At 35.9% G+C, this 12791-nt stretch overlaps 1 protein-coding gene across 2 annotated transcripts in view; it reads left to right on the top strand.

The window, feature by feature from the left end:
- Nucleotides 1-12791, top strand: part of RNF17 (ring finger protein 17) — a 130696-nt gene that overhangs the window by 66367 nt on the left and 51538 nt on the right. For both annotated transcript variants that reach the window (XM_053563786.1, XM_053563785.1), the window contains exons 17-22: nucleotides 943-1058; nucleotides 2361-2481; nucleotides 5142-5262; nucleotides 6630-6857; nucleotides 7487-7637; nucleotides 7803-7921. In XM_053563786.1, coding sequence (XP_053419761.1) covers nucleotides 943-1058; nucleotides 2361-2481; nucleotides 5142-5262; nucleotides 6630-6857; nucleotides 7487-7637; nucleotides 7803-7921 — 856 coding nt within the window. The remainder of the gene's footprint in view (nucleotides 1-942; nucleotides 1059-2360; nucleotides 2482-5141; nucleotides 5263-6629; nucleotides 6858-7486; nucleotides 7638-7802; nucleotides 7922-12791) is intronic.

Raw genomic sequence — 12791 nt, 5'->3', positions numbered from 1 at the left:
CTATGCCACCTTCTTCTACTTCTGCCAAGGAGTGGAGAAGTTTTTCCATATGGAAACCACTAACATACACTGTATCAGTTTTAAATTCAAAAATGATAACCACAAGTTTAATGGCAATGTATGTAGGTGCAGGGAGAAGAACTAAAGTCATCCATGTATTTTGAGTATTTTCTAAAAGGTTAGTATGCAGTAGGTCTCTATTCAAACTTCATGTGACCCTTCCAGAGATTTCTTTAAAATATAGAGCCTTAGACTGAAATAGAGGTCTGTGTCTACTTGTTTTTTGCAGTATCCCCAAAATATTATCTCAGAATTTCACAGTTAAATGTTGCTATATGAATTAATCTTTACTTTGATTATTGAATCTTTTGCTTTGATCACCTAGGTTGACTAGCAGTAAACGTTTATTAAGTACTTACCTAGTACCTTGTGCTTTTTAAATAAGTGAATTTCAAAAACATCTTAGGAGATTAGGCTCTATTTGGTATACTCATTTTTTGGATGAAGTAATGAGGCTTAGGAAAAGTAACTTGCTCATGGTAATATCTCAGTTTTTATACCTTTAGGTCATAAAGCATTTTAGTGACCAAGCTGGAGTTCTAACACAGTCTAACTCAGATCCTAATTCTTAACTTTTAACTTATACTGCCTATCATATGTTAGATTTTATTTATCTGATTTTGTCTGTCCTTTGAATATTTGAAAATGGTTAGTTTCTCATTCTACCAAGTCCACATTGTGGGTGACTTTTTTTTTTTTTTTTTGGAGTCATCTAATGTATAATAATAAAAATATTTTTTACCTAATGAAAAGCATCAAGTTTATATATATATTGAACCTGAAAGTTTTCTACTATCGTTGACTGTGGTTCAGTATAAATTTTACTGGATAATTCTCTTGCTTTTTCCAAGTTTGTGATTTCTGTTTTCATAATTTTTTAAGGATTGCCTGGGCATCGAGAAGTTGAAGTTAAATATGTGGACTTTGGTAATAGTGCAAAAATAACAGTTAAAGAGATGCGTAAAATAAAAGATGATTTTCTGAATATCCCAGAGAAGGTAATTATTTATTATGAATTCTAGAGTTAGATTATTAGCACATATGTAGAAGTATTTTTAGAAGTCATTTATCACAGAAGTGTTCAGTTAACCACCATTTTTGTCTGTAAATAGTTTGGATATGAGGAGTATAGATAAATGTTGCTATAGTTACTTTTTAAGAAATAATGTGTGTCTCTTGGCAAATAAGCATGAATTATAAATATTACCAATACATGTATGTTTGTATCTTAAGTATATATTGGTCTTCAGATTTTAATATATCAGATTGATATATATAATGCAAGAGTTTTATGTTCATCACATTAGTTAAGAAAGCTCATCTCAGTCTCGGTGCCTGTAGCTCAGCAGCTAGGGCACCAGACACATATACCGGAACTGATGAGTTGGAACCTAGCCTGTCCGGACCTGCCAAATAACAATAACAACTACAATTAAAAAAAAAAAAAAAGCCGGGTGTTGTGGTGGGCGCCTGTAGTCCCAGCTACTTGGGAGGCTGAGGCAAGAGAATCACTTAAGCCCAAGAGTTTGAGGCTGCTGTGAACTGTGACACCACAGCTCTCCACCGAGGGTGACATAGTGAGACTCTGTCTCAAAAAAAAAAAAAAACCTCATCGCAGAAGTACTTTTACTGTGATCTCATTTATACTTTAGTATGTATATACAAGTATGTACTACTGTACAATATATCTGTGTAAAATAGAAAGTGAAATCTGAGAGACTGTGTAAAAATTTTAACCTTGTTTATCTCTGGGGAGTAGGGTTCTGAAAAAGGCTAAGAAGGGGCCTCATTTTCTAATTTATTTACTCCTGTTATCTGAGTTATTAAGCCATGTTTTTCATTTTAAGAAATTTGTGGTATTATAGGGAAAAAATGTAAAAGTACATCTGAGCAAAAAAGACGATAACTCAGTATCATTGTTCAATATTTTTGGTGTATATATGCTTCTAAGATGCATATTCTGTGTTTTTAGCAATTATAGAATCTAAATATAAATAGTCTTGTAACCTGCTTTTCATAATTAATGTGTCATAAGTAACAGTAATTCTTTTAATGAGCACTTGTTTCTGTATATGAATGTGTGATAATTTGTTCAGCCAAATACTGTGCTATTCTGTTATTTGCATTTATAAAGTACCTTTACAGACAACTTTCCACATTTATTTGATTATTTTAAAATATGTATTAAATTCAAACACAAAGATTAGTTTTGTACGGACTTAACAGAAATCTTTATTTTAGTTCTAAAATAACTAGAAATTCAGTTTATTTTCTTAATGGTGCAATTTTGTTTGACACAGGCAATTAAATGTAAGCTGGCTTACATTGAACCATGTAAAGGGACGGTGCAGTGGTCCATAAAAGCTAAAGAAAAATTTGAAGAAAAGACTCAAGATAAATTTATGACATGTTCAGTTATTAGTAAGATAACTTCCATTTTTACTTGTTACGTTATACATAACTTAAAATAACAACAGCATAGTGATATAACACTTGTCAGATCTTAGAATGAATTCAGTGTGCCATCAGTAGTAATAGATAAGATTTGTTAAGAGTTAAATACAATAGAATTCTATCTTGTGTGGGCTTCAGAGTCTAAAGTCAGCATATGGGGCAACAATTACCATGAAAGATTGTCACCCTTGACATGGTCCCTGGAAAGCCCTAAAACCAGAAATCAGCTTCTTTTTTTTTTTTTTTGATACAGAGTCTCATTTTGTTGCCCTTGGTAGAGTGCCGTGCCATGGCATTACAGCCCACAGCAACCTCAAACTCTTGGGCTTAAGCGATTCTCTTGGCTTAGCCTCCTGAGTAGCTGGGACTACAGGCGCCTGCCACAACATCTGGCTATTTTTTTGTTTTTAGCAGGCCGGGGCTAGGTTTGAACCCATGAGCCCTGGTGCATGTGTCCGGCGCCCTACCCACTGAACTACGGGTACCACCACAATCAGCTTCTTTTATTTGTTTGCATTTTTGCTAGGGCTCTGTCCCTGTCTTTAACACAGTAGATGCTAACTAAGTAAGCTTTAATTTCAAGAAAATGAGAAAGATAGGACATGATTGGTAAATAGTTTTTGTTCATTATTTTTTGTCTCATTTGGCTTAAGTGAATCCATCTGGAGGCCATCAGTATATTTTGAAAAAAGTTATTTCTTTTTGGGAACAGTTTGGGTCCAAAACACAGTCTGACCTCTAGCCCACAATTTTGTAACATAACAAATCCTGAAAATCAAAAGTGTAAAGGCAAAATCTGTTCTAAATTGGCATGAAGGTATATGTAGTCTTTATCTACTTTACAGTGAATTTTCATATATTCCACTTTAATAATATTTGTGGGTGCTGCCACAGACTCTGCTGGGGGTTATTACATAGAAGCTACCATGTTCCACGTAGCTGTTCTTAACTAGAAAAAGTCTGAATTTCTAAAACATGTCTTGTGGCCCCAAGGGTTTTGGATAGAGGGATTGAGAATCTGTTTTTTATCTGGAATTTTAATCTGTTCCAAAGCCATAACAAACACTGCATTGGGCTTAATGAATACTAGGGCAGGATATACAAGATAATGTTTACTTGAGGCTTGATGTATAGGACTTTCAAGGGTAGTTTCTACTGTATCCATTTTTCCCCTATATCACACTGCCTTTTAGAATGATCTTTATCAACTCTTGAAAAAGGCTTTCTAATATGTACGCTTATAACTGGATAATATAGGATGTTACTGCTAGTAATGGTTATCTTTTTATTTGGAATCATTCCGACTAGTAGCTACCAGCTACTATTGTGGAAAGTATAGGCATATATTGATCTCGGTACATATTTTAGAGGTATTTCCTAAAGAAATTACTGTGTTTAGCACATATTCAGATATTTATTGACTGTGCTATTTACTGTAAATAAGTAAACAGGCATGTGAGATACAAATTTTAGCTTCTGTTAAGTCCTAATCTAGTTTAAGAAATAGATCAGGTAAAAAGAATTAAAAGTTCGATGGTTTGTCCTAAAAAAACACAAGGACAGAAAAAAAGCTCCAGTTAATTGAGGAGTCTAGGTTATTTTTGTTGTTTTAAGCTTGGTGCCATTTTTTTTTCTTTTAAAGACAGAGTCTCACTATATCACCCTCAGTAGAGTCCAGTAGCATCACAGCTCATAGCAACCTCAAACTCTTGGGCTCCGGCAATTCTCTTGCCTCAGCTTCCTGAGTAACTGGGACAACAGGTGCCTGCCACAACACCCAGCTATTTTTTTGTTGCAGTTGTCATTGTTGTTTTAGCAGGCCCTGGCTGGGCTTGAAGCCGCCAACTTCAGTGTATGTGGCCAACACCCTACTCACTGAGCAACAGGTGCTGCGCTTTTTTTTTTTTTTGAGATAGAGTCTCACTTTGTCGCCCTCAGAGCAGTACCATGGCATCATAGCTCACAGCAACCTCAAACTCTTAGGCTCAAGCAATTCTTTTGCCTCAGCTTCCCAAGTAGCTGAGACTACAGGCACCTGCCACAACAGCCGGCTATTTTTAGAGACAGGGTCTTCTCTGGCTCAGACTGGTCTCGAACTCATGAGCTCAGGCAGTCTACCTGCCTCGGCCTCCCCAAGTGTTGGGATTACATGAGTAAGCCATTGGTGCCATTCTTGTAAAAACTATAAACCTTCATAGATAATCACTGGCCTGATTAACTTTCATTCACTTTTGTCCTCCTGGAGCTTGGTTGAACTCCATAAAACAGTTTAAGAATACAACAGAATACTTCTTCAATGAATATGTGTTAATTTATACTTTTCTGAGTCTACAATAGCTTTAAATTGATTTTGGTTCATTATAGAACAAACAGCACACAGCAGCACATAGTAACCTAAAATAAAATGTTCAGTAATTTTTATATGCTACAGATAACATTGACAATTCATTTCTATCTGCAAAGTGCTACTTTAACTCCTAGAGAGAGACTATGACATTATTCAGCAAGAAATCTCCTGTATGCAAAATGAAAGAAATTAAAGTTTCCAATTTTTAACAACTTGTTCATTTATTATACTTTGCAACAAAATTATTTCTTTCTCCAAATTAGTCTTAATTGTTTTATAGAAATTCTGGAAGACAGTGTGCTCCTAGTTGAGCTTTTTGATTCTCATAGTGCTCCAGGAATGACTCCTACTAGTATTAATGACCAGCTTGTCAAAGAGGGTCTAGCATCTTATGAAGTAGGGTAAGTAAAAGTGTAAACTTACATATGTAATTTTTTTTTTTTTTTTTTTGAGACAGAGTCTCACTATGTTGCCCTTAGTAGACTGCCATGGCGTCACAGCCCACAGCAACCTCAAACTCTTGGGCTTAAGCCATTCTCTTGCCTCAGCCTCCCAAGTAGCTAGGACTATAGGCACCTGCCACAACACACAGCTTTTTTGTTGTTGTTGTTGTTGTCATTGTTGTTTAGCAGGCCTGGGCCGGGTTTGAACCCACCAGCCCTGGTGTATGTGGCCAGCACCCTAACCATGAGCTACAGGTGCCGAGCCATATATGTAATATTTTAATTACAGGAAAGGAAGCTGGCGTGTTACCTCCCAATGGGGTATCTGCTTAGGCTGTAGTCTTGGAAATCATCTCTGTTCCTTGGTCAGAAAAAGTAGAAAATAATTGGAGTCATTGGTGTAAGGAGAAATAGAGTAGCTTTTCCTCCCTAGGGAACCCAGAAACCAAGAGAAAGGTTCTCAAAGATCAGGGGTGCTTCTAAGAAACAGAGACTGGCGTCTTAACCTCCAGGTGGAACATCTGTTTAGGCAGCCCTTGTGCCTGCTTGAGAAGGGAATTGAGAGGAGAAATGGCAAGATAGGGAAATGGCAGAGTAGAGATTAAGCCTAGTGGTAGAGTATATTACAGTAGAAATGTAAATTTTCTCTCGGGTTCAAGTGGGTACTTTAAAATGCCAGCCTTGAGGCATTGTGCTAATACGCACCTAGGACAGGTTGATAGTTGAAGTGACCCCAGAAGCAGAATAGACTACTGGTGAGGACAGATTGGAAGGGTTTAAAGTCAAGACAAAAAATTATTCCATGATAGGGACTGGCCAGGTCAGAATAGCCCTGGGTGGGGAATCTTCTGAAGAATTTCTGCATGTAGCCCTCATGAGGGCCACCACTTGGACCATGTGAATTTGTGAGGCCTGTCAGCATGAGGCAGAGAAGCAGTAACACCCAGGCCTGCAGCGGTGACTTCCAGTGTTAGTGGTATGTGGCCATGCTTCTGCTGCCCACTCTAACACTAGAGGAAGTAGGAGCAGAAGGAGGGACTGTTGTTTTTCCACTGCAGGTCTCGAAGGGAGGGGAAAGAAATGAGAGTAAACTTTCCAAGTGCATTGGACTGAATCTTTTCTTTTCTTCTAAAAGTCAGAATTATTGAGATATAACTTATATACAGTAAAAATTCACTCTTTTAAAGTGCATAGTTAAATGAATTTTGACAAACGTACAGTCATTGCAAATCCATCATAGTCAAGATACAGACCTGAGCAAGTACAAACATAAGTACTTTTCATATTAGTCTTTTTTTTTTTTGCTAACTTTTCTTATTTTTCAGATACACTCTCAAAGATGATTCTAAAAAGCATATTGAAGTATGGGATCCTTCTCCAGAAGAAATTATCTCAAATGAAGTAAACAACTTAAATGCTGTGTCTACAAAATGTCTACCTAATGAGAATTTCCAATCACTTTATAATAAGGAACTGCCTGTGCATATCTGTAATGTGGTATCTCCTGAGAAGATTTATGTTCAGTGGTTATTAACAGAAAATCTACTTAATAGGTATAATATGTAAGGAAAGCATAATGCGTATGATTTTATCCTTTCACATTTTGTTTCAAAGAACTAGAAGTCACAAACAGCATTTTAAAAACTAAATAGTCTCTAGTTAGAAATATAAAAATGGTATCTCTTTTGCTTATATTCACCATATGAGAATTTATTCATTCCATAAATACTTGCTGAGCACCTACCATATGACAGCCATATCTAGGTGTTGAAGATAAAGTGGTAAAAATATGAAGAAGCCTTTGCTGTTCTAGTAGGGGAGAGACAACAAATAAAACTTTTATTGTGGCAGATAGTGATAAAGGGCAGTAGGGAAGAATAGGCATTTGGGAAGGAGGGCAGTTTTAAGGTGCATAAGGAAGACCTCATAGAGATAGTGACATTTGAAATGGGCCTGAGGAAGGAGGGAGGGAGTCATGTGGGTATCTAAGAAAAGCTCGTGGCAGACAGGGAAGAGCTCCTGCCAAGACCTGAGGTAGAAATATGCTTGGTACACTTGAGGAAGAGCAAGGTATCCAGTGTGGCTGGGGTGGAACAAGCAAGACAGGAGAGTAGAAAACATGTGGTCAGAGAATTATAAAAGAAAAGTTTTAGGAAGTTAAATGTTTTTTATCTTTATATAGTTTAGAAGAAAAGATGATAGCTTTTTATGAAAACTCAAAATGGAAACCTGTTAAATGGGAAAATGACATGCATTGTGCTGTTAAGATCCCAGATAAGAATCAGTGGCGAAGAGGCCAGATCATCAGAATGATTACAGACACATTGGTAGAGGTAAACTACAGAATTAAAAGTATAATCATGAAAGTGCATGCATTTTGGATTTGGGGAGGAGGGGTCCTGGAATTATTTAGTCCAAATTTTATTATGTTTTTCAGTTTGGAGAAAAATATTTTAAAGTGTTATCTTTGTGTAGACTCAAAATTATTGTTTTCTTAGGTCTTGCTGTATGATGTGGGTGTTCAACTAGTAGTGGATATTAACTGCTTAAGAGAACTTCAAGAAAATCTAAGAACAATGGGAAGATTATCTTTGGAATGCTCTCTTGTTGATATAAGGTAGTTTTTAACTGAATAAATTAATTTTCTCCTTGAATACTATCATTTTAACTATTTTTAAGTGGGATTTTTGTCAGTTTTAATTTTGCTAAAGTGTTCTGAAATTTTCCTAAAATTCAGTTAATGTAGAGTTTAAGAAGAGGGGAAGATAAAATTGGAGTGCATAAATTTAGTGGTGTTAAGATATAGAAGGGTAAAGCTAGGTGCAGTGACTCACACCTGTAATCCTAGGACTCTAGGCCGAGGAGGATGGATTATGTGAGCTCACAGGTTGGAGACCAGCCTGAGCCAGAGTGAGACCTCATCTCTAAAAATAGCCAGGCATTGTGGTAGGCACCTGTAGTTCCAGCTATTCCAGAGGCTGAGGCAAGGGGATTGCTTGAGCCCAAGAGTTTGAGGTTACTGTGAGCTGGTATGCCACAGCACTCTACTGAGGGCTACAAAGTGAAACTCTGTCTCAAAAAAAAAAAAGAAAGAAATAGAAGGATAGTGGAGATGGTTAGTGGGTGCAAAAATAGAGTTAAATGGTTAGATAGAATGAACAAAATGAATATAATCTACAATTAATTGGGGTATAATTTAAAAACCAAAAAAGTAGAATTGGAATGTTCTTCTAACACAAAGAAATGAGATAATGGAGACCCCAGTTACACTGATTTGATTAATTCACATTCTATGCCTGTATTCGAAGCATCATATGTACTGTATAAAGATATACAACTATTATGTACCCCTAATAATTAAAAGTAAATTTTATTGAATACATATTCTTTTCCCCATTGTATGATATTGTCTGCTTTGTCAAAATTCAGATTGGCAATAGGAGGATAGTTTTATATCTGAATTCTGTTCTGATCTGTTGGTCTGTCTCTGTTCTTGTGTCAGTACCATGTTGTTTTGGTTACTGTAGCCTTGTGCAGTATATCTTGAAATCCAGTCAAGGATGGCTCTGATTTGTCCTTTTTGCTTAAGGTTGTTTTGGCTGTTTGGGCTCTTTTCTGGTTCCCTGTGAAGCATAGAATTATTTTTTCTTAGATCAGTGAAAATGGTGTTGGTATTTTAACAAGGATTGCGTTGAATCTGTAGATCACTTTAAGTAGTGTAGACATTTTAACAGTGTTGATTCTGCTGATAACATGAGCATGATTTTACCATATGTTTATTTGCTCTGTAATTTCCTTCCTCAGTGACTCTGTAGTTCTCCCTGTTGGAGTATTTTACCTCCTTTGTTAAATATATTTCTAGGTATTTTATTTTCTTTGTTGATTGAATCTTTAGTTTGAGTCTCAGCTTATCTGCTGTTGGTATATAGGAAATTGGATAGCCACATGTAGAAGAGTGAAACAAGATTCATACCTCTCACTACTCATAAAAATCACTTCACAATGGACAGAAGACTTAAACCTAAGGCATGAAACTATAACAATTGTAGAATGAAATGTTGGAAAAACTCTTTTAGATATCAGCATAGGCAAAGAATTTATGAAGAAGAACCCCAAATCAATCACAGCAACAACAAAAATTCACAAATGGGACCTGATTAAATTAAAAAGCTTCTGCCCAGCCAGGAAACAAACAATAGAGTGAATAGACAACATATAGAATGGGAGAAAATGTTCGCATGCTATATATCCATTAAAGGACTGATAACATATAATCAGAATTTGTAAAGAACGCAAACAAATCAGCAAGAAAAAATATAAACAATCTCATAAAAAAGTGGGCAAAGCCATGAACTAGAAGCTTTTTGAAAGAAGACATACTAATGGCCAATAAACACATGAAAAAACGCTCAACATTTCTAATCATCAGGGAAATGCAAATCAAAACCACAGTGAAATAATTAGTAAGAATGACTTTCACCAAAAAATCCCAAAACAATACATTCTGGCATGGATGTGGAGAGAAAGGAACACTTATCACTGTTAGTGGGACTGCAAACTAGTGCAACCTCTATGGAAAGTCATGTGGAAATAACTTAAAGAAATAAAAGTAGGCTTACCATTTGATCTAACAATTCCACTATTGGGTATTTACCCAAAGGAGAAAAGCCATGTTATCAAAAAGACATGTGCACTTAAATGTTTATTGCAGCATAATTCACAATTAAAGATGTGGAATCAGTCCAAGTGCCCATCAGTACATGAATGGATTAAATGTGGTATATGTATACCATGGAGTACTACTCAGCCATAAAAGCAAATAGTGATCTAGTATCTTTTGTAACAACCTAGATGGACCATTCCTCTAAGTGAAGTATTACAAGAATGGAAAAACAAATACCATGTGTATTCCCTATTAAATTGGAACAAATTTATCAACACCATGTGCACATTTGGTAAGAAAACTCAACAGAATACAAGCAGGTGGGAGGGGGCAGGAAGACAGAAGTAAATTCACACCTAATGGGTACAGTGCACACTATCCAGGTGAGGGGTACACGTACAGTTTTGACTCAAATTGTGCACTAGTAATTCATGTAACCAAAACATTTCTACTCCCATAATATTCTGAAATTAAAAAAAGAAATTTTAAAATGTGTTTTAATGGATATAGGTGAATATGAAAGGTATCTAGATAGAATTCATACTGTTCAGTATAAAACTTATTTTGAGGAAGAACAAAGGCAGATAGAAATAAAATGTCTTATGTTTAGGATTGCATGGAAAGCTAAAAACATGTAAATTACCGAAAAGAGTAAATTATAGAGGATTCTGGGTAAATGGCATGACATAGTATTTTAGTCTACTGGAATCGTGCCATGGAAACAGAACTACTTGGATAGTAAAACTAAAGGTAGCACAGTCAATATCCACAACAAAAGTAGGTGACATGTTACTCCTATGAGTCCCCAAATAATGAGCAGGCAGGGCACACCATGACCCTTAGGGTATCAGCGTGTGCACAAAAGGAATTGGAGGGAAGGCTGAGATTCTGACAGCCCTGAGAACAGTATTTTGCTGCAGCATGAAGTCCAATCTGAGAATAGCAACCAAAACCGAGAAGAGAGAAATGCAGGATGCAGGGTCGTAGCTGAATGTACGTACGTAGCTGAATATGTCAGAGTCCCATGGTGCAGAGCAATCTTAGTCATACAACCTCTCCAAAGTAAGCTGAAGCTCCTTTCCATGATCCTACACTTAGGAGAAACCATTAGGAATAGAGTTCAATTTCAGCAAGGCAATAATGGAACAAAGGAAAGAAAAGATTCAGTTAAAAGTGGGGTAGAGAGAGCAGAGGTAAAGAATCTGACAGCATGACACCTACATTGTGTCACTTCAGGAAGAACAGCAGGAAGAGAGTTCTAGAGCCTTGAAGCTGAATAAGCAATTATGATCTCCCACCTCTTCCTAAAAGCATAGGAAATTTTATTTCACTTAAAACATGAGCAAACAAAAGTATTTCAGTTAACTCCCTTACAAGTTTCTATGAGAAAAATAATAAGGAGCCAATAAGATCCCTAGAGTTGATGGAAATCAGCCAGAGGGACATAGCCATAAGTCAGGGTGTAGTCTAAGATCTCAAAATGAGCTAGAAGAAATTTAGAAAATAATAGGTGTTACGAAAGAGCAATATAAAGCAGATTTAGAAAATTCATAAATAAGGTGGTCAGCAATAAAGCAAGATTTGAAAATGATGACAGAACTCAGGAAAGAATTAGAAATAAAAGGAAATCATACCAACAATATACACTAAACTAGAGAACGTGAAAGCAAACACAATACAGCCTCAGTTTTTAAAATTAAAAAAGAACAAAAATCTTCAAACAAAACCTAAAGATATCTAAAACAGACCAAAGAAACAATTTAAGTGTAGTAGGAATCCCAAAGAAGAAAACTAAAAGCAATAGAGCAAATACTAAAAATTGCAAGTAAGGGAAGTAAACAAAAGCTATTTAAAACTACAATATATGTTGAAAGGGCATACTGTATATCTAGGAAAATAAATTCAGAATGACCAACATGGAGATCATTTAATAAAATTAATAGTTTATAAGAGAAAGAAAATCACAATGTCATCACTAGCACTTTATGCCAGAAAGTGGAGCAATATAAATATTCAAGAAGAAAATGGAAAGGTCTAGATTTTATATTCAGCTAAAGTGACCTTCAGATATAAAGACCACAAACTGTTATGACTGTTCAAGAACTTGGGGAAATTGTTTCTGGGAACCTTTGTGAGGAATTTTTAATTCTGAGGGTTCAGATAACCCAGCCCTAGCCAGCTAAAAACAACAATGACAACTGCAACAACAACAACAAAAAATAGCTCGATGTTGTTGTGGGCACCTGTAGTCCTTGCTACTTGGGAGGCTGAGGCAAGAGAATCACTTAAGCCCAAGAGTTTGAGGTTGCTGTGAGCTGTAACATTACAGAACTCTACAGAGGGCTACAGCTTGAGAGACTGTCTCAAAAAACAAAATACACACACACAAAAATAAACCCCAGCAATATCAGTACAAATTTATTAAATATTTTAATTGTAAAAATATATGTATTTTTAGCCTCATAACATGAATGATTCAGTAACAGTGAGCTACTCTAGTATATAAACTGTAGTCTCTAAATACTATTTAAAACTAAAAGAAATTAGTGCTCCTTAGGAAAATGTCTGATCCCAGGTCTTGGACAGGAACCTAGAATATCATGTCATGGTAAAAATCAAGAAAGCTATAAAAATTATTGGGATTATGACAAAAAGGCTCAGTACCCAACCTAAATAAACCTCCACTCAGGAAAGATAGGACCATTTGAACACCAAGAGGATAATTGTAATGTTTTAAAGTGTTTGATATGTTTAAATATATAAGTTCATAGTGATTAAAAACTCATTTGGCTTGGTGCCTATAGCTCACTGAATAGAGCAGCAG

Source organism: Nycticebus coucang, chromosome 15 (assembly GCF_027406575.1).
Source record: "Nycticebus coucang isolate mNycCou1 chromosome 15, mNycCou1.pri, whole genome shotgun sequence".
NCBI classification, from domain to species: domain Eukaryota; kingdom Metazoa; phylum Chordata; class Mammalia; order Primates; family Lorisidae; genus Nycticebus; species Nycticebus coucang.
This window is presented reverse-complemented; position numbering and strand designations above follow the sequence as displayed.